Source organism: Equus asinus, chromosome 10 (genome assembly GCF_041296235.1).
Source record: "Equus asinus isolate D_3611 breed Donkey chromosome 10, EquAss-T2T_v2, whole genome shotgun sequence".
NCBI lineage: Eukaryota > Metazoa > Chordata > Mammalia > Perissodactyla > Equidae > Equus > Equus asinus.
This window is the reverse complement of record NC_091799.1, coordinates 20,141,310-20,161,636: the sequence shown is the minus strand read 5'-3', so window position 1 is coordinate 20,161,636 and position 20,327 is coordinate 20,141,310. Positions and strand designations below refer to the sequence as shown.

General features: G+C 36.4%; 1 protein-coding gene across 1 annotated transcript in view; it reads right to left on the bottom strand.

The window, feature by feature from the left end:
- Positions 1 to 169: 169 nt before the first annotated feature.
- The window catches only part of PPP6C (protein phosphatase 6 catalytic subunit), a 34,803-nt gene continuing 14,645 nt past the window's right edge, over positions 170 to 20,327 (bottom strand). Inside the window, exons 2-7 of the mRNA XM_014840657.3 lie at positions 15,300 to 15,395; positions 9,130 to 9,195; positions 7,968 to 8,109; positions 5,085 to 5,164; positions 4,694 to 4,903; positions 170 to 3,446 (exon numbers count right to left, since the gene is read on the bottom strand). Coding sequence (XP_014696143.1) covers positions 3,198 to 3,446; positions 4,694 to 4,903; positions 5,085 to 5,164; positions 7,968 to 8,109; positions 9,130 to 9,195; positions 15,300 to 15,395 — 843 coding nt within the window. The 3' untranslated portion in view covers positions 170 to 3,197. The remainder of the gene's footprint in view (positions 3,447 to 4,693; positions 4,904 to 5,084; positions 5,165 to 7,967; positions 8,110 to 9,129; positions 9,196 to 15,299; positions 15,396 to 20,327) is intronic.

Genomic DNA, 20,327 nt, shown 5'->3' with positions numbered 1-20,327 from the left:
AGAACTGGAACACTCAGCTCAGAGTCAAATGCAGAAAAAAGAAAAGGTTTCACTTATGTTTACTAGGAAAGCAACCAAGTGAAGGAATAAGTGTTTTTTAATTTAACTCATGTTATATAAAGTGCTAAATTCTTGTCAGGACATACTACAGACTATGCACTAGATAAAATTTTTTGACAAACTTCCTATAATCGTTTTATTAATTTACACTGAGAGAATACAGCACCTTTCATCCAAAGAAGTGAAGGTGCTTTACAAACATTAGCATTTAAAAAACAATTACATTTAAAAATCTGGATTCTTGCTGTTAATCTCTTCCACTCCAGATACACAGTTTTCTGGAGGCTGGTGGAAAGCAATTCTATTTCTGACAACGAAAGAGGCTCAGAAAGAGTTCAGATTTGCTTTCACAATACAGGCATTTTCCAAAACCTGGTGCTGGGCTTACAAAGCAAAATACACAAATCTTAATGCAATGAACAATATTCCAAACCTTATTTCAAAAGCAAAACGCAGGGTTTAAGACGTCAAAATCTTCCAACAGTTCTAGACATCAGACAGAGTAGGAGCTGATGCAGGTTGCATATTAGATGTGCTCTTGATCCAGGCTTTTTAGGATCACACTCGAATGAACACATTTAAAGTGGTGAGATTTTTCAGGAAAAAGCATTAACCTATAAAAAGCTAGCCAAGAGCATATCAGGCAAATGAGGAAAGGGAGTGACTGGCAATTAAAAGTAGACAGTTCTCACTACAGCCTAGGATACTTTATTAGAAACCAAGTATATCATAGGCAAATAAAAATAGTTATTACCCCCGTTAGTACAACATAAGGGATTTTACATTCAGCCTAGATACAGGGAGTAACATATCCTCCTGCCTACAAATCTATGACTTGCAGTATCTTTCACCACATGATTACTCTATATAGTACATAGCCCTTATTTATTAGAGGGATCCAAATATTCCTTTTAGGCTTACAAAGTCTAATACATTCGCTTTCTCTTCTCTTTACATGTCTAATAGTAAAAACTATTTTTTTCATGCAAAAAGCCATTATTCAGTTGAAGAGAAAAAATCAAGCAAAACAGAGATGGCAGTTAAGGAATGGACAGAATATTATTGGCACATGCCCAACTAGTGACAAACAAATGCAGTACACCATGACTTAACAACAAAAGTCACATTACAGGGATAACTAAAACAACTACATCAATCTAAGCTATGGAGTGTCAAATGGGAAGGGAGGGCTGAGGGTTACCGGTTTTATTGGTACAACTTAAAAGCAGTGGAGAGCAAGCACTTAAATACAATTTATGGTAACAGAAAAAAATACTGCAGAGCGCTGCTCAATGACCACACCAAGCTGTCTGCATCATTAATTTCCAGTGTTTCACAATCAGTAAAATACATAGCTACATATCCCTGTAAGATAAAAATACCTTTCCCCCTGAATTACGCTGGGGTCAGGGCAGTAACACAAAGCTACTGACCCAACAGTTCAAGTGTGTGCAGCAAATGTCTGAGCCACTTCTTTCACATAGCTGTACAATTAAAAACTATACAAGGAGCTGGGTGGTTGAGGGAAAAAAAAACATCACAACAGTATTGTGCTCATTTAATAAAAGAAAACCCTGATGAAAAATTATGTGCCAAGAAGCTTAGACTATAAAGATTTTTATTGCATTTTTAGGTAACCTGGAAGTTCTTATCCTGAAGGGGAAAAGTTGGTTTTCAAAACTACCTGAACAGATGCTAAAGTGCTTTATTAATTGGCTGGCTTCACAAAGAGTTCCTGGAATGACAAAAATTAATTATAGTAGTAAAGGGATACCAACTATTTCACAAAATGGTAAATTCCAACATCATTTATGACCACAGTCATAAGAGACACTGGAACATTTGTCCTTATCAAGTGGACAGTTGCATATCAAGAACTGATCATCACAACCCTTTGGATATTCAAATTACTTACACAAAGCCAAAACATGGTATCACAGACCTTTACAAAAAAGGACAATTTGTTTCTTTCTAAACTTTTTAAAATCTGCTTCGGATTACAGTTCACAAATACAAGAGTCCTGACTTTTCAACCTTTCCAGTTGCAGTTAAAAAATGAACACTTTCTAAAAGTTAAGGTCAAGTGTTACAGCAAGAGAAGAATGATTCCTATTAAAAAGTACATAGATTTTACTTAATGATACTCATGATACATTGTAAACTGGATTGATTGATCACATTCTACTCAACTGGTATCAAATGAATATATCAGCGTTACAAGTATTAAATGTTTTTCTATTACTATAGAGGATATAAACCAAAACATTAATATGGCAGTTATGTTCTTTAGGCACAGTTTAGTGATTTTTTTTCTAAATAAATAGTATTGAATTTAAGTTGAAGTTTTAAACTCAATAACCAAAGGGTCAAGAATTCTGACTAGGAAAAAAGAAAAGAAGAATAACTTTAAGCTAACAATGTAAGTTGTTTAAAATTTCTAACACTTTAACCTATCTGGGTTTTATTTAAGATTACTTTATTAAAAAATACAAGGAATCTGAAAAAAGATCAATACAATTATCAATGTACAAAGTCATAAGCTGTAGCAGTTTTTAACTAAAATTTAAAAACACAACAAGGAGGGCAGCCCTTTAGACCAATTTATTTTATATCCATTTAAAATATCCAACAAAGGACAATGAAGTTTACAGCTGGGACAGGTATACATAACTCGAGGCATTTTCAGTCCATCGTGCCCAATGAATAACAACTTTGCTGCTGAAATTTCTTAAAACTTACCAAACTAAAAACAAAAGGCTGAGTGATACAAAAGGAGAAGTATTTCAGTGTAGTCTGTTCTGTCAATTGGCTTTTTTTTAAAAAAGGAAACACATCCTGTTTCCCCCAGACCAGTAAATAAGCAAGAGCCACATGCAGCAGTGTGAGTATGAAGACATTTCTCAAGTCTTCTCAAATGAGTCCAAGGTGGGGATGAGATGGGGGAGAAAATTGATAGAAAAACATTGCTATAGACACCATAACAAACAATAAATTTAGATAAGTTAAAATTAAAAAAAAGGCAAGAGGCAGCATTTCAGCAGCAAAGTGCTCAATAAAAAGTATATTGTAGAGGGTAACACACAAAAGTTGGGGTAAGAAGAGGGCAGAAAAATGGGTCAGCAGGATGGGCGAAGGCCTCAAAGGAAATACGGCGTCGTTGTTCTGGGAGGAATAACACGTTCTGAATCTGGAACTGCCCGGAATAACTTTGGTTCTCTTGTATTTACATCTTTGAAGACCATGATTGAAGCAATATTTCCACAACGATAGCAGTAATTAGGAGCAGACCATACTGTTACCAGCTTCTCATCAAACATAAATTTATAGCCTTCATGCACTAGTTGGTGTGCTCTGCAGATGAGTTTTAAGTTGTTGATATGAACAAACTGCAATTTAGAAAGGTTTTGTTAAGTATCCAGCACATTTTTTAAAATCAACCTACATACATAAGAAAATAAAGTATATATATATATATATATATATATATATAATTTTTTTTTGAGGAAGATAAGCCTTGAGCTAACATCTGCTGCCAATCCTCCTCTTTTTGCTGAGGAAGACTGGCCCTGAGCTAACATCCATGCCCATCTTCCTCTACTTCATATGTGGGACGCCTACCACAGTGTGGCTTGCCAAGCGGTGCCATGTCCACACCCGGGATCCAAACCGGCGAACCCCGGGCCACCGAAACAGAACGTGCGAACTTAACCGCTGTGCCACCAGGCCAGCCCCAGAAAATAAAGTATAAATCCTGTTACTACTAAAGTTCTCACAATTATAGAACCAATTCTACAGTTATCCCCAGTACTTTCAATAAGTTATAGGGCAATAGAGCCACTTTGGTCTGAGTCTATTAGAGAGTCAGAGAAAACATTTAGTCATATAATCAGAAGTTTCTGAAGAAAAGCATCTTATAAGTACTATCAGATATGAAATAAAGTTTTTATGGTTTAATAAATATATTGTTATCAATATCTATCATTTACTGAGGGTTTATATAGTTCCTGCAAAAATTCTGCAATGATTTGTTATCCTTCTTTTGCAACTTAAGGAAACAAGAGGTGCATTCAGGATAAATAACTTAGCTCAGTTATGTTGAACCTCGCACTCTGACTCCTTTATGCTAGATTACTTCCCAATATAAGCTTATCCCTACATGTGAGTGTGTGTATATGTGTGTATATGTAAGTGTGTGTATTTCTATAGAGTGAAAATAGCTGAACCTCAAAAAGTTGCCTATTCACAATATATACATATAACAAACCATCATGTTGTACAGCTAAAACTAATACAATGTTATATGTCACTTGTGTCTCAATTAAAAATGGATATATTAAAAAAAAGTTCCTTATCTTGTCCCTGCTATCTCATTGCTTAAATTGCAATATTTGAAAGAAAAGGAACATTTATTTTACACATATTACCAAATGGATGCTGAAGGAGGTGCTTTCATTATGTGATCTCATTTAACCACTAAGGAAAGACACGTATGATAAACTAGGTAAGAAATTCGATATCCATAGCCGCCAGTTTGAATAAACTAGACTAGAAGTTTGCTGTCTATAGCCACCATAGTTCTTTACATAGTCCATTAGCCACAAACAAACCACTTTCCCAAAAATGTTGGCTTTACCTCATTTGTGACCTTTGCGCCAAAAAGCCAACCTGCTCCTCGGGGACTGATCGCCCAAGTATCCACATCTTCAGGATCTGACCAAACCAGGTCACAAAATGCTCCTTTATGAGGAATTTCCTGATTCCGTTCAATGGTTCGAATTTGATCCAGTGTTTTGATATCAGGAGATAAACCACCATGAACACACAAAATCTGCTCATCTATTAACTAGCAAAAAAATAAATAAATAACAAAGAATTAAATGTATAATAATAAACTCAGCCTTAGCTAAGTGCATCAAGGAATGCTAATGATATCAATATAACTGAGACGGCAGTTAGATAAAAACATGCAAAGTGTTATTGTCAGGAAAATACTTGAGGTTTTAAAAAGATTTATGTAAACTTACAGCTGCTACTGTGAGCATGTCAAAAACTTTGGTACAGTATCTCCAGGCATTAGCATTTCCATATTTGGTTTGGCATTCATCTATGAAAGAAACAGAAGAGTTCTCATTAATGAAGTTCTGAATCTGCCAATAAAAATAAAGAATACATCCAATACTAGGACAACAGAAATGCAGTTAAAACTAGGACAGCAAGTTATGACACACATTTTGCCCTGGTAGGTCCTATCATGTACAGTCAGAGGGAAACTAGTATTTAACTAGTCTAAGAATGTGGTCCTGCTTTTCATTCCAGAAGTGGCCCTAAGAAGTAGCTGAAATTATTGGTCAAAATGCTATGATCACGAAGAATTCAATAGTAATTTCATATACCCCAAAGCAAATGCTTTTGTACACTATGTTATTAATACCAGGAAATTCTATCAAAGAGTAATTTATTTAATGTGACTACCTTATTCTAGCAGGATAATCAAACAAATTAAAGATCCTTAATTACAAGAGCACGGGTAATTCCTATCTCAACATTTCTCAGAACTAGGTTGTCTCTTCTGAGATTTTCTGGAAATTGTGCAACTAAATACTTGAGCTCCAGTAAGTACATCTGTAGTCATGACTGATGATAGACTGCCAATCAGGTTCTTACATATTCCCAGCTGAACACTCTCTCTGCTATCTACAACAGATAATAGGGCACACATTTCTTCTTTCAATTAATACCATGGAAATTCTGCTCTTTGGCTTCCTCCTTAATTTTGAAAATAACTGACATCACTATTGCCCTAAGTACAGCTGAAAATGATGAAGGATAGAAGACTATGGGGTATGGTCAATCCTCATGATTTTCTAAATTACATCTCTATGTGAAGCAGGACCCTTATTTAAACTTGCCTTGAGAGAGTTCTAACATTGAGCTCACTTTGCAGGCAGGAATCTTGTATTTTTCACCTTCACACATAGGGCAAAGCACTTGGTTCATAACAACTGCTCAGTATATGTTTATCCATGTGAACTGAAGTCCCCATATACTTAATAGCTATATATGGACACTTTCACTACTTTAAAATCAATGTTAAGTTCTATGATGACTAAAATTATCTCCCTTCTGAGCAGCTGCTGGGCTTCCTCTTATTAAACAAAACCACAGATGAGCACAGCTTTGGGAACGTGAAAATTCAATACTAGATGTTGTGCTGTTGTCATTTTCTTCAGTCAAGGCATCTTGATTAAAATGTCCTCCTTCTTCTCCCTCTTTTATCCCTTTTGCCCTACATTGATCAATGTTGGTCAAATTCTGGGGGGTAATTACATGTACAACATTAATCTTAGACAGTTGGAACCAGGTGCTTTCACCGAGCTAACACTACAATATGTATTATTCAAAATATTGAGTATTTAATAAAACAAGCAAAAACACTTATTTCAAATGGTATTTAGTATTTTTTGAATGAAAATCAGAAGTAACTTATAGAAAGGAGACAAATATTAGCCATCTAACTTTTCAATTATTAATATCAAAGTTATACAAGTAATATATTATCAAAATTTCTCAGTTTAATTGATAGTGGTTGACAAACTGAAAAGAGAGTTCAGCTTATCTTTATAATGACAGATAATAATTCAACATATAAAATCTAAAACTAAACAATTGAGATTAATACTTTCCAATCTTTCAATACCTGCATTGTGTGCCATAAAAATTCATATAAATAATCTCAACAATTCTGCTGTCTACCTCCTTCAAAGAGTTTCCAAACCCCATTTTTTTAAAACTTTCAACCACATAAAAGTTTTTTTTATAAAGATGGGCACCTGAGCTAACATCTGTTGCCAATCTTCCCTCTCTTTTTTTCCCTTCGTCTCCCCAAAGCCCCCAAGTACCTAGTTGTATACTCTAGTTGTAGGTCCTTCTGGCTCTGCTATGTGGGACGCCACCTCAGCGTGGCCTGACAAGTGGTGCCATGTCTGCGCCCAGGATCTGAACCAGCGAAACCCTGGGCTGCCAAAGCGGAGCATGCGAACTTAACCACTCGGCCACCGGGCCGGCCCCCACATAGAAGTTTTATAGAAGCAGCTATTTTGCTTTTCACAGCTGAGTTGTTTCTGACCCCTGATGTCCTAGCATTCTCTGCAGCAAGCACATAGATATACATATAACAGAAGGAATACACACACACACACATATATATATATATTTAAGAGGATATTCATATATCCTTGGGATAACATATATACTAAGCCGATATATAGATATATAAAACATTCTATGTATGCAAAAGGATATTCATTCAACTATGTGTATATAGCAACTTAAAAACAATCCGAACATCCAATGTTAAAGGGACTGGTCAAATCAATTACAGTACATCCATACAGTGTAATAAAATGCAGCTATAAAAATAACATCAATGAAGTGAAAAGGCTGGTCACAATATTAAGTGAAAAAAGCAGGTGTGATCCCATTTAGTGTGGTGTGAACGTGCACACATATGTATACACACACACACATATATAGAGAACAGGTTCTCTAACTTGAGCATGCAGAACATTCACCTTCAGCAGATTCTAAGGCCCCACCCCAAAAGGTCTGCAGTGGGCCCCAGAATCTACACTTTTAACAAGCACCTCAGGTGATTCCAATGAGGTAAACTGAGGACTACACTTTGAGGCACTGATCTAGAAAGATGTACATCAAAAAGTTGAGAACGGTTCTCTCTCCATGGTAATATTTTCAATTGACTGAGGGAAGAGGGGAATTAAAGAGTGAGAAAGTGGAAAAAGATTACCTGTATTTTCTAATTTTACTATAAAGCACATGTATGACTTGTGTGGCTTTTTTCCCAAAGTGGAAAGTAAAACATTCAGAATCAGAGAGACAGAAGATCTTACCATAAAATCCATAGACCTGTGTTATCTGTCTACTTTCATGATTTCCTCGCAAAAGTGTAATACGATCGGGCCATTTAGCCTTTAGTGCAAGAAGATAAGTGAAGGTCTCCAAACTATAGTAACCTCTGTCTACAAAATCACCCTGTAAAGCAAAAGTTTACAGTTACAAACAATACAACAACAACAATGTATTTTTAAAATTATACCAAAGTGCCACAAACTCAGAGACACAGCCCAAAACAACAAAAATGAAGAGTTACACATTGAATTATTTGGAAATTGGGTTATAAGAAAAAATCCAAATGAAAGTAAATAAGCTGTTTGTACTAAATGTTTGTGCTAGTCTTAGGATTCAGGAGGCCTACAGGAACGCAGTGCAATGCTCTGGGGGTTTTCCCTGCAAAACCACCATTTTTTTTTCAATTCTCTATTACCTATATTAACAGATGTTTCTAAAAGGTCATGTGTGAATCAAAATTTTAAAAATGAATTTCAAAAATCATTTTAACTATATCAGAAAAGCTGCCAACTTGGAGAAAATAGATTTTTGTAATAACAACATGATAATTGTAACACTGTTCTAGGTTCAGCTTTCTGTTTAACAGCTGCATATGATAATATATTATTTATACTTCCCATTAATGTTTTACTTGAGCCAGTATTAGACCAATGGGTAAATAACTAAAAGAATAGGAAAGTGACCCAGAGACTTTCAGAAGGAAGGAACATGATAGAAGGATTCAGGAAAAGTTCAACAGTAACATTACCTTACAAAAGAAAAGCAAGCAAGTATCTACCTTAATAGCAAATGCGTACATGTGTATACTCATCAATCCACAGATTAATAACAGATGAAAATGAATGCTCAAAAAGTCTGATAAAATAACAATATATTGAATATTTATGCTTTAAACCTGTGGTTCTGGGCTATTCTTCTGCCCAACCATTACTGAGAGCTACACCCCAGTCCTATGTATACAGCACTTTACTCAAGCAATTATTCTCAACTAGAGGACGCAGCAAAATGTAGAAAAGTACAGAATCACCTTTTCATAAATTAAGTGATTCTCACATGGCAATGAAATTATTATGTAATTTACATGTAATGAGTCAGATCCTTTCCATTTTAAATAAGTATTTGATATCACTGGTGTTTACATACCATAAATATGTAGTTTGTGTCAGGAACCTGACCTCCAGTTCTGAATAGCTCACAAAGGTCATAAAACTATAAAAGAAAGACAATATATGTTGATTACAATTCCTGTGGAGTAAAATAATAAAACTGAGAGCAAAATGTGTAAAGAAGCAGTTAATTAAGAGGACTTCAAATATTTATATTTACAAAAGGAAATAAAGTGTAAGCAAAACTGCCAAGCACACAGCTCCCAAGCCTAAAAAAGGGCACTAACATAAAGCTCATAATACCATTAAAGTCAGAGGTCTCCCCTGCTCACATTTCTTTCCCATGTCTCCCTATCTATCACTTGAGAATCTGAAATCATTTAACTTATCAGTTACCTAACCTGTCAATAAGCTAACCTAACCACCCCATCCCATAGTCAGCATCTATTTTAATGGATAAAAGATAAGGAAACAAGTGGATAAGAATTTCTTTCAAAGAATGAATTTACATACTTTAGAGTGTCATAAAGAGCAGATCAACCTACTTCCCATACTCTACCGTTGGGGATGTGTACCCTTAGGCTCCACAGCTGTGGAGTGTCTTCTTGATAATCAGTAAAAAAGAACTGTGTATTTCACCATATTCTAGTTGACTGAAAATTGGTAACTGATAAATTGAGCATTTGGTAACTTCAGTCAACTAGATTATCTTAATCCTAACTCCTTTTCTGAAAAGGATGAAAGGAAGTGACTGTAATACTATATAGATATTTCTTTTTTATTGTTCATCCTGTGTGTGTATATATATATAAAATATATATATAAATAAATGACATATGATATACACACATTATATATACATCTGTGGGGTAGGAAGTGAGAAGTATACTTTCAAAGGGTGGAACTCTAGTAGAAATGGACAGCAAATATTTTAAACAAATAATAGTCTACCACTGAAGTGAGACTGAACATTTGTTTCATTCATTTACTTCCTAATTTTAAGAAGATAGAAAAATTTTATTTTAAACTTTCTAGAGTTTTTTTAATCTAAGCTAGTAACAACTCTTCAGACTTATGAAACATTGTTATAAAGGGTAGTGCTTTATTTCTTTCAGTAGTTAACACCTAAATTTCAGTTTTGTTCACTGTGACAAAACAGATTCCTATACTGTTTTAACTGTTAGAAATTTAAGTAGTAATTTTATTTTCAAGTGTAAAAGATAAACGTGCAAGAAATTAATAGTTGTAATTGGCACAGTATTAAAAGAATTATCTCTAAATAATTATCTCTAAAGATTATTAAAATATTCCTTCCTTTTGTAACACATATCTGTGTGAAGCTGGATTGTCTTCATATACTTTAATTAGTATATCCTGAAAGATTGAATGCAGAGGCAAGTTATGAGAATCTAGCCATGTTCTATTTAGCCAGATGTAAAAGAAATTTGCAAAAAATATAAAACAATGCCTCTCATTTTTTTTATCATTCTTTTTTTTTTTTTTAAGATTGGCACCTGAGCTAACATCTGTCGCCAATCTTCTGGGTTTTTTTTCTTCTTCTCCCCAAAGCCTCCCAGTAAATAGTTGTATATTCTAGTCATAGGCCCTTCTAGTTGTGGCATGTGGGACGCTACCTCACCATGGCCTGATGAGTAGTGCGAGGTCTGCGCCCACAATCTGAATCGGCAAAACCCTGGCCACCGAAGCGGAGTGCGCAAACTTAACCACTCGGCCACGGGGCCAACCCCTAAAAACCATGCCACCTTCTCAGTAAATTTTTGTTTTGTTGTGGAAAACAGTTTATTTTTCACTAAAAATATATGTTACTATTTAATGAACTATTAATTTTTAAAATGAATTTAAGCCTTAAAAAAATGAACAAAAAAATTTAAAAAAGAACAGTTTTAATTCTAATGTGGTAAATACCGACTGACACAACAAAAACTTTTTGGGGACTTCCAATTTTTAAGACTATGAATGGGTCCTGAAATCAAAAAGTTTATAAACTCCTGAGCTAGCCAACTGTATCCTTGCCTCCTCTAATGATGGAATAAAATCCACTCCTCAGGACTGATTTTCTTTTAAAATGAGAACATTTACAGAGTGTCTGTGATATGAAAAACATACAATAGGTGGTACAAATTATTTGTGAAATGATGAGGTAGGCTTCCAGTAATGTAGGACACAGTTAATTTTCTGCACATGTTCTCGGTAAATGTTTATTGTATAAAGATTTTGGAAAAATATATATTGGAAAAATCTTCCAATATAGAGTAGGAACTATGGGTCCCTGAAGTAGAATATCTGATCATCTATTAAACATATATAGGCTAAATGGAAACTTACAAAGCTTTTGTTCAAGAACATATTTTTATAAACAGCGGTAGAAAAGTTTAAGGATGCTTACTCTTTCACCATACTTTTATAAAAGCAACAGTCTCATAAAACTTTTTAATGTTCCCTTCCTAACTCTGTGTGTAGACATACTCAGTTTTACATAGTAAAACTGTGTAGTTACATTATAGGTATAGTTTTGTATTCCATTCTTTTCCCTAAACATTTTTTCATTTTGCTACATAGTTTCCGTTATAATCATTATTCATGACTGCCTTGAGTTGATAGATACACTTTATTAAAATGCTAGTCATGGAAAGTTGTTTCTTTTTTCTTTTTTAAAGACTGGCACCTGAGCTAACAACTGTTGTCAATCTTTTTTTTTTTTTTTCCCTGCTTTATTCCCCCAAACCCCCTGTACATAGTTGTATATCTTAGTTGCAGGTCCTTCTAGTTGTGGGATGAGGGACACTGCATCAACGTGGCCTGACGAGTGGTGCCATGTCCGTGCCCAGGATCCGAACCCTGGGCCGCCACAGCAGAGCGTGCAAACTTAACCACTCGGGCAGAGAGCCAGCCCCTGATAATTTTTTTTTTTCCGCCTTTAAGACATAGTCAAAGAAGTGAAATTACTAGTCAGAGTAACACATATTTACATATATACGTGTGTGTTTACATAGACTGAGAGTGTGTACACATACAGATACATATGTATACATATGTGTATACATATAGATACAGTCCTGTGCTGCTTAACAACGGAATATATTCTAAGAAATGTGCCATTAGGTGATTTTGTAGTTGTGCAAGTATCATAGAGTGTACTTACACAAACCTAGATGGGATAGCCTACTACACACCTAGTCTATTTGTTACTAATCTTATGGGACCACTATCATAGATGCAGCCTGTCGTTGATCAAAACATCATTATGCGGCATATGACTGTACATCAAAATTCAAAAAGGGGTCTTATCATACTCTGTTAGATAGACTGGTCTAACATGTTGAGTGGATAACACACTGGCCATTTAGAAAGTGGAAATGACATTTCATCATACATCATCAAAAAAACTGTATTTGTTAACATCACACTCATCTCATCAGAAGAGTCTCTAAGTTGTTAGCCTCATGGTGATGGACTCAATTTTTCTAAAAGCCCAATTTTTTATTTGAAAACTCAAATTTTGCCACTGGCAACAAACATTGTCAATTGTTTTCCTTGAAGTGACTAGCTCACTTCCTTTACTTTTGCAAAAATGGTCGCCAAATACCCACAGTTTGTCACTCATTTTCTCAAGTAAAAATAGTGTTCCATAAAAAAAGAGACTACTTCAGCTAGTGATGCAAAGAACTGCACAAGCACTTCTCCTTGAGCAAACCATCTCTCTTCGGTAGGCAGCAGGTGTGCTTTATGCATACTTCCTATGTCATCACATGCATTATCCAAGAGATGTATCTACAAGAGCTGAGAGTTCCAATTAATATTACTGCTTCATCAAGGACATTCTTAAGTGATCCTGGCATTTTATTTTACTCTGCATGCCTGCTGGTAAAGAATACAATGACAACCAGCACAGTCTGGTGCCACTCCCCTGATTCGTGCTGAGGCACCAGCAAATTTATCCTAATTGATTTTGTACCCTCAAGGGTCCATAGGCCATAGTTAAAGAACTTGTGAGCTAGCTGAAGTGGCTTCTTAAACAGCTAGTATGTAGCCAAGCCAGGACTTAAGTCAAGCTCTGTCTGACACTGAAGTCTACAATCTCCTCACTAGATTACACTATTTCAATGCTTCTCAGTGCTACATGCTTGCCAACATGTTTATTTATTCTCAACCCAATCCTGCAATTCCAGAACTGGCTCAAGGGGAAGACACTGTACAAGTCCCAAAGGATACATCTCACATTTGATTTACTCAGTCAGCAGACTTCAGAAGCTCCTCAACTTCCATGCTTTTGATTAGCAATTGTTTTAAGGGTCAAGTACAAGAGAAACAATGTTCAGTTGGTGGCATTCTTAAAATAACATGGGCTACCTGGCACCTAAACGAGTGTCAAAACTGAGCTCTGTTCCTTGGCAGCTGTGCGAGTTTGGGCTAATTCTTAATCTTTCACGCTCAGTTTCCTTCTCCATAAAATGACTCTCTCATAAGACTCTTGAAAAAATCTGACATGGAGTATGTGAAAAAGCACTTCGTTAACCTCAAAACACAAGATTAATGTTAGCAAGAACTGTACATTTGACTGAAGGTATATATAATATAAATTTCCAACTTTATGATTTTAATTACTTTTATTAGTTTGAAGCCGCCTCTAACTTCCTGACCTTTGATCATGGCTGTAATTCATCTAATGAAAAGTCTCTGATAACACAGGTACCCCTCAATTTTAATATTCTAACCAGGGAAAAACAATACTTGGTTTCTAAAAGCTGGAATAAACCAAGTAGCTCCAGCTTTTAGGAGTGTGTTAAGGCACTGCATATATTAATAACCTTTAGGTTAGCAAAATACAAATGTTTATTATCCTTTTTGAAAGAAGTTATATGGAAATTTTAAGAAATCCACTCCTAAAGTCTATTCTAGAGAATTAGAATTCCAACCCATCAAAGATGATATAATAAGGCCTCTATTTAGAAGCTGATAACATGCAGATGTCAGATCTATTATAACCTCAACCATCCAGAGAACAGATGGAAAAACCAAAAAGAAAAGAGACTACTAAGTAGTCAAAATAGGAGTTTACTCACGGAGCAACCACCAATCACAACCAATTTACACATATTTCTGCTCCTTTAGGCAGTCACGTTTAAGGCAGGGAAATTTCACGGAAGACAGTAGGTCCCACTGCCATTCATAAATACTGTATTATCCACAATGTAATATACGTCTTATAGCTGCAACTCCTCTGCATGCATACAGCAGGTTGAGTGTGCTGTTCAGCGTTCATTTCCCTGTAAAAAAAACCTCTACACATACACAGAAGGTTTCCAACTAGGGTAAACACTGACAGTAAGAGTCTAATGATGAGGTGGGCCCCTCCTGTCACTACTTTGAAACTCTCAAAAACAAACAAAAACGTAGCGGATGAAAAACTGAACTAAATCTCATCTCATTACAGCAGTGACTTGCTGTGAAATCATGCACCAACAATTTTATCTTTCTGAACTTCTGCTGTTCTCATTCACACTAAGAAAATGACAAATCTTCAACAAAATATGACATGAGTGAATAGAACAAATGAAAAGGAAATGAATAGAATGAATAAAAAATTAGTGTCTAAAACCAAAGCATCTCATATTAATCATAACTATGAGCAGTCTATGTTGTGTTTTATACCTCCCCCTTTCCACAGAGCAGTAATGGTACACTCTATTCACTTTGCAAGGATAATTTCAACAAACTTCATTAATAATCTGACCACTACTTTTTTTTTTTTTTTAAAGATTTGCACCTGAGCTAACATCTGTTGCCAATCTTTTTATCTTTTTCTTACTCCCCAAAGTCCCCCAGTACATAGCTGTATATTCCAGTTGCAGGTCCTTCTGGTTGTGCTATGTGGGACACAGCCTCAGCATGGCCTGATGAGCGGTGCTAGGTCTGCGCCCAGGATCTGAACCCGTGAAACCCCAGGCTGCCGAAGAGGAGTGTGCGAACTTAACCACTCGGCCAAAGGGCCAGCCTCTAACCACTACTTTTATTCACTGTAACAGTAACCAGGAATCATTACTGTCACACAGACTGAGGCAACCTAGCCACCCATCAGCTGTGGTTTTTTGCTTTTTGGGCTTTTTTAATATTTTGCAGCACAAGAGGAAACACACATGTACCATGGACAGCAAAAAAACTAAAAGTCTGCTCAGGAAATTTTACCTGTCCGTGTATGTCTCCACACACTGTTACTGGTGTCGATACTGGCTGGACATTTGACTCTTCCAAGAGGAGGTCACAAACATAGTCACATAGCCGCTGTAAAAAGAGAAAATAAAATGCAACTTTTTACTACAATATTAAAACTAAGGATCAAAGGCAAAAAAGACAAGAACTAATACATACATCGTTTGATAAGAAAGGAAACTATCCTTTGATGATTCTGGGATTAGATTCTGCCAGCTTTCACTTTCATCTCCTAATGTCTAAGAATGATACAATGACTATTTCAAAATGCAAACTCCCTGGCTACACAAACAATAGGTTCTAATAGACAGATGGCTTTACAAAGAACTAGAAAATGATGCTTTTCACTAAAAAATGTAAGAGTAAATAATCTGAACAGGAGAAGCTTTTATTTGCTGATTTTCAAAGTAAACTGCAAACCATGCACTTACTATACGATCCAGCAATTGCACTCTTGGCAATGAAAAGTTATGTTCACATAAAAATCTGTACAGACACAACCAGAGGCACTCACAACTAGAATATACAACTGTAACTGAGGGGCTTTGGGGAGAAGAAAAAAAAAGAAGATTGGCAACAGTTGTTAGCTCAGGAGCCAATCTTTAAAAAAAAAAATCTGTACAGAAATGTCCATAGAAGCTTAATTCACGATAGCCAAAAACTGGAAATAAATCAGATGTCCTTCAATAAGTGAATAGCTAAACAAATTGTGGTACATCCACACTAGAAAATATTATTCAGCCATAAATAAAAAGAAACAAACTATTGACACACAAAAACCTGGATGAATCTTACGGGATTTACGCTGAGTGATAAAAAACCTATCCCCTACATGCTGTATGATTCCATTTATATAGCATGCCTGAAATGACAAATCTATAGACATGGAGACCAGATTAGTGGTTGCCAGGGGTCCAGGAGTTAGAGGCAGCAGGAGGGAAGTAGGTGTGGTTATGAAAGGACAACATGAGGAATCCTTGTGGTGATGGAACTGTCTGTGTCTTGAATGCGGTTTTGGATCCATGAGACTACAGGTGTAATAAAATTGCACAGAACTAAATACATACACACTCTCACACACACAAATAAGTATAAGTAAAACTGGAGAAATCTGAAAAGGTACAATCTGTGGATTGTACTGATGTCAATATTCTGTTGTGGTATTTGTAACTTAGTTCTACAATTTGTTACTAATGGGAAAAACTGGGTGAAGAGCACATGGGATTTCTCAGTATTCTTTCTTTTTTTTTTTTTTGTGAGGAAGATTGTTGCTGAGCTAACACCTGTGCCAATCTTCCTCTATTTTGCATGTGGGATGCCGCCGGAGTGAGGCTTGATGAGTGGTGTGTAGGTCCATGCCTGGGATCTGAACCCACAAATTAGGCTGCCAAAGCGGAGTGCATGAACTCAACCACTATGCCACCAGGCTGGCCCCTCTTGGTATTATTTCTTACAACTGCATATAAATCCTCAATTATCTAAAAATAAAAAGGTTAACTAAAATAAATTAATTGATTACAAAATGCAAATCTAAAATTGAGGAGTACTAAGTTTTTTTTAATGACTTTAAATGTTTGCATTTTTGAAATATTTGTCCTCTGACAGCACTCAAATCAAAAGATTTCACCGAAGGAAAATGATCCTAACAAGAGCTGTCTAGAAAAGGAAGTGTATAGTCCCACTACGTATAGAGAACTGGATGGGAACCTTCCTCCCATCTGAGACCAGCTTATACTGTAACCAGAGGCCCCACTGGATTTTAGGATAGGTCTGCCAAGAAAGGAGAAATTAAACCACACAAGCATAATGAAATGATTTTAAATATCAATTAAGGAATCTAAATGTTACAATTTACTTAAATATATGAGAGAGAGAGACTTCAACAGTTGCAGCTACAACACTTTACACAGAGGCAAGCATAGGAGAGAACTCACAGTGGGGGCGGGGGGATCACAGGAGGCAAAAAGGCCCCCAAAAGAAAACGAGGGGAAATAGGGATGTTTAGAAAATTTCTAAATAAAATAGCCTGTTCTAATTCCTCAACTAAGTTCCTGACCTTCAAACAGCATCTCAAAGACAAGATCTTCCTTTTGGCCTAGAGTCCTTCTGGCCTTCAGTCCCTGAGTAGCTAGCTCCTCCTTGTGTTGAATTTCCCCAAACCCTCAGTTGCTTCGACAAACGATCCTTAGGCTTGCCATATAATTCATCCATTATTCATAAAAGGAACAGATACAGGTGAGTGAAACAACGTTTCCGAGCTCAGAGCCTTAACTTTATAATGAAAGATGCTCTCTAAGGTTCCTTCAGATGTAAAATTCTGGTTTGCATTAAAAACCACGTACGCCAAATCTCTTGCTTGACCCGGATGATAAGACTGAGATTCACAAGCATTCAGATTACAAAACTACTTAATCTTAGGGACAGATCTGGAAGCCAGGTTTCCTACCTCTTTCCACTACACTATCTTTAATATTTAGTTGTTCAATGAAACCAGTATTTATGAGAGCCTAATATGGAAGCGGGTATCGTTCCAGACACAAAGTAAACAAACAGTAATGACCAAACAGACTAACTGCTCTGCTCTCAGGGGCTTACTCTCTAATGGGGAGAGATACAGACAATAAACAAATAAATAATAGATATATACTAATTTTTCAGATAGTGATAAGAGGTATGGAGAAAAATGAAGTGCTGGAACAGGAATAAAAAGAGTGGTAAAGTTAGGAGGTAGGCATTGATATTTCAAATAGGGTGAGCATGGAAGCCTTACTGATAGTGACTTATGAGCAAAAATCTGAAAAAGGTAAGGTTATGGGGGAACAGCATTGCAGGCAGAGAGAACAGTAAGTACAAAATGCCAAGAGGTGGAAGCATGCTGGCTGTTTGACAAACACCATCAAGGGCTGGTGTGGTTGGAGTAGACTGAATGAGGAGAAAAATAGGAGAGCACCACAGAATTGGTCCTTGGGGGTGAACGTAAAGACCTAGGTTTTTAATGGGAAGTCATTAGAGGGTCCTGAGCAGAGGAGTGATACGATCTTATGTCTCTATGTTGAAAATGGACAATGGGGAAGTTAGGGTAGAGAAGAGGCAAAGGCAGAAGTAGGGAGACCACTGACGAGGCTTCCTCAACCATCTAGGTAAAAGTTAATACTGGCTTGGACCAGAGTCATAAAAGTAGTGGTCACAAGGGAACAGATTCCAGATGTTTACTGAATGTAGCATCCATCAGATTTGGGAACAAGTGGATACAGAATATTAAAAGAAAAGAATCAAGGATGACTTAAGGTTTTTGGCTTCAGTAACTGAAGGATAGAAACAGTCATTTCTCAGATAGTTAAGACTCCAAGGAAAGATTTTCTTCTATTGTAGTTTTTTTTTTCCTTTTAAATAGACTTCATTTTTCAGAGCAGTTTTAGGTTAACAGTAAAACTGAGCACAAGGTACAAAGAGTTCACATATATCCCCTGCTCACAAACACACACAGCCTCCTGTATATCAACATCCCACATTAGAATGGTATATTTGCTACAACTGATGAACCTACACTGACACATCATTATTACCTAGAGTCCACGGTTTACGCTGGGGGTCACTCTTGGTGTACATTCTATGGGTTTTGACAAACGTATAATGACATGCATCCAGAATTGTAGTATCATACAGAATAGTTTCTCTGCCCTAAAAATACTCCATGCTACATCTATTCATCTCTCTCTCTCCCCTCAATTCCTGGAAACCAATGATCTTTTTACTGTCACCACATCTGCCTTTTCCAGAATGTCATATAGTTGGAATCATACGTACGTGGTCTTTTCAGGTTAGCTTCTTTCTCGTAGTAAACTGCATTTAAGGTTCCTTCATGTTTTTTCATGGCTTGACTATTTCTTTTCACCACTGAATAATATTCCATTGTCCCAATGTACCAGTTTATTTATCCATTTGCCTACTGAAGGACATTTTGGTTGCTTCCAAATTTGGCAATTTTGAATAACACTGCCATAAACATCTGTGTATGGGTTTTGGGTGGCCCTAAGTTTTCAATTCATTTGGGTAAATAGCAAGGAGCATGACTGCTAGATTGTACGGCACGAGTATGCTTAGTTTGGCAGGAAACTGCCTTTAGTCTGGTAAGAAATGGTCTTCCAAAGTGGCTGTGCTATTTTGCAATTCTATCAGCAATGAATCAGAGTCCCTGTTGCCCTACAACTTTGTCAACATTTGGTGTTGTCAATGTTCTGGTTTCTGGCCATTCTAATAGGCGTAAGGTGGCATTACATTGTTCTTTTAATTTGCATTTCCCTAATGACATATGATATGGAGCACCTTTTCATATGCTTGTCAACTGTATATCTTCTTTGGCAAGGTGTCTGTTCAGGTCCTTGGCCCATTTTTTAATGGGGTTGTTGTTTTCTTGTTGTTGAGTTTTAAAAGTTCTTTGTGAGCCAGCCCTGATGGCCTAAGCATGCCCTGCTTCAGTGGCCCAGGTTTGGTTCCCAGGCACGGAACCACACCACTTGCCTGTCAGTAGCCATGCTGTGGCAGCAGCTCACATAGAAGAACCAGAAGAACTTACAACTATATGCAACTACTACATACTGGGGCTTTCAGGGGGGTGGGGGTGGGGGAAGATTGGTGACAGATTTTAGCTTAGGGTGAATCTTCCCCTGCAAAAAAGGAGTTCTTTGTGTATTTTGGATAAAAGTCCTTTATCATATATATCTTTTGCAAACATTTTCTCCCAGTCTGTGGCTTGTCCCCTCATTCTCTTGACACTGTCTTTTGCAAAGCAAAAGTTTTTAATTTTAATGAAGTCCAGCTTATCAATTATTTTTTTTCATGAGATTGTTTTGTTTGGGTTTGGTTTGAGGGATGGGGAAGTAGGAATTTGATTTTTTTTTTTTAACAACTCCATTGAGTTATAATTCACATACCATAAAATTCACCCCTTTAAAGTGTAAAATTTAATGGTTTTCAGTATATTCTGTGGACAACCACCACCAT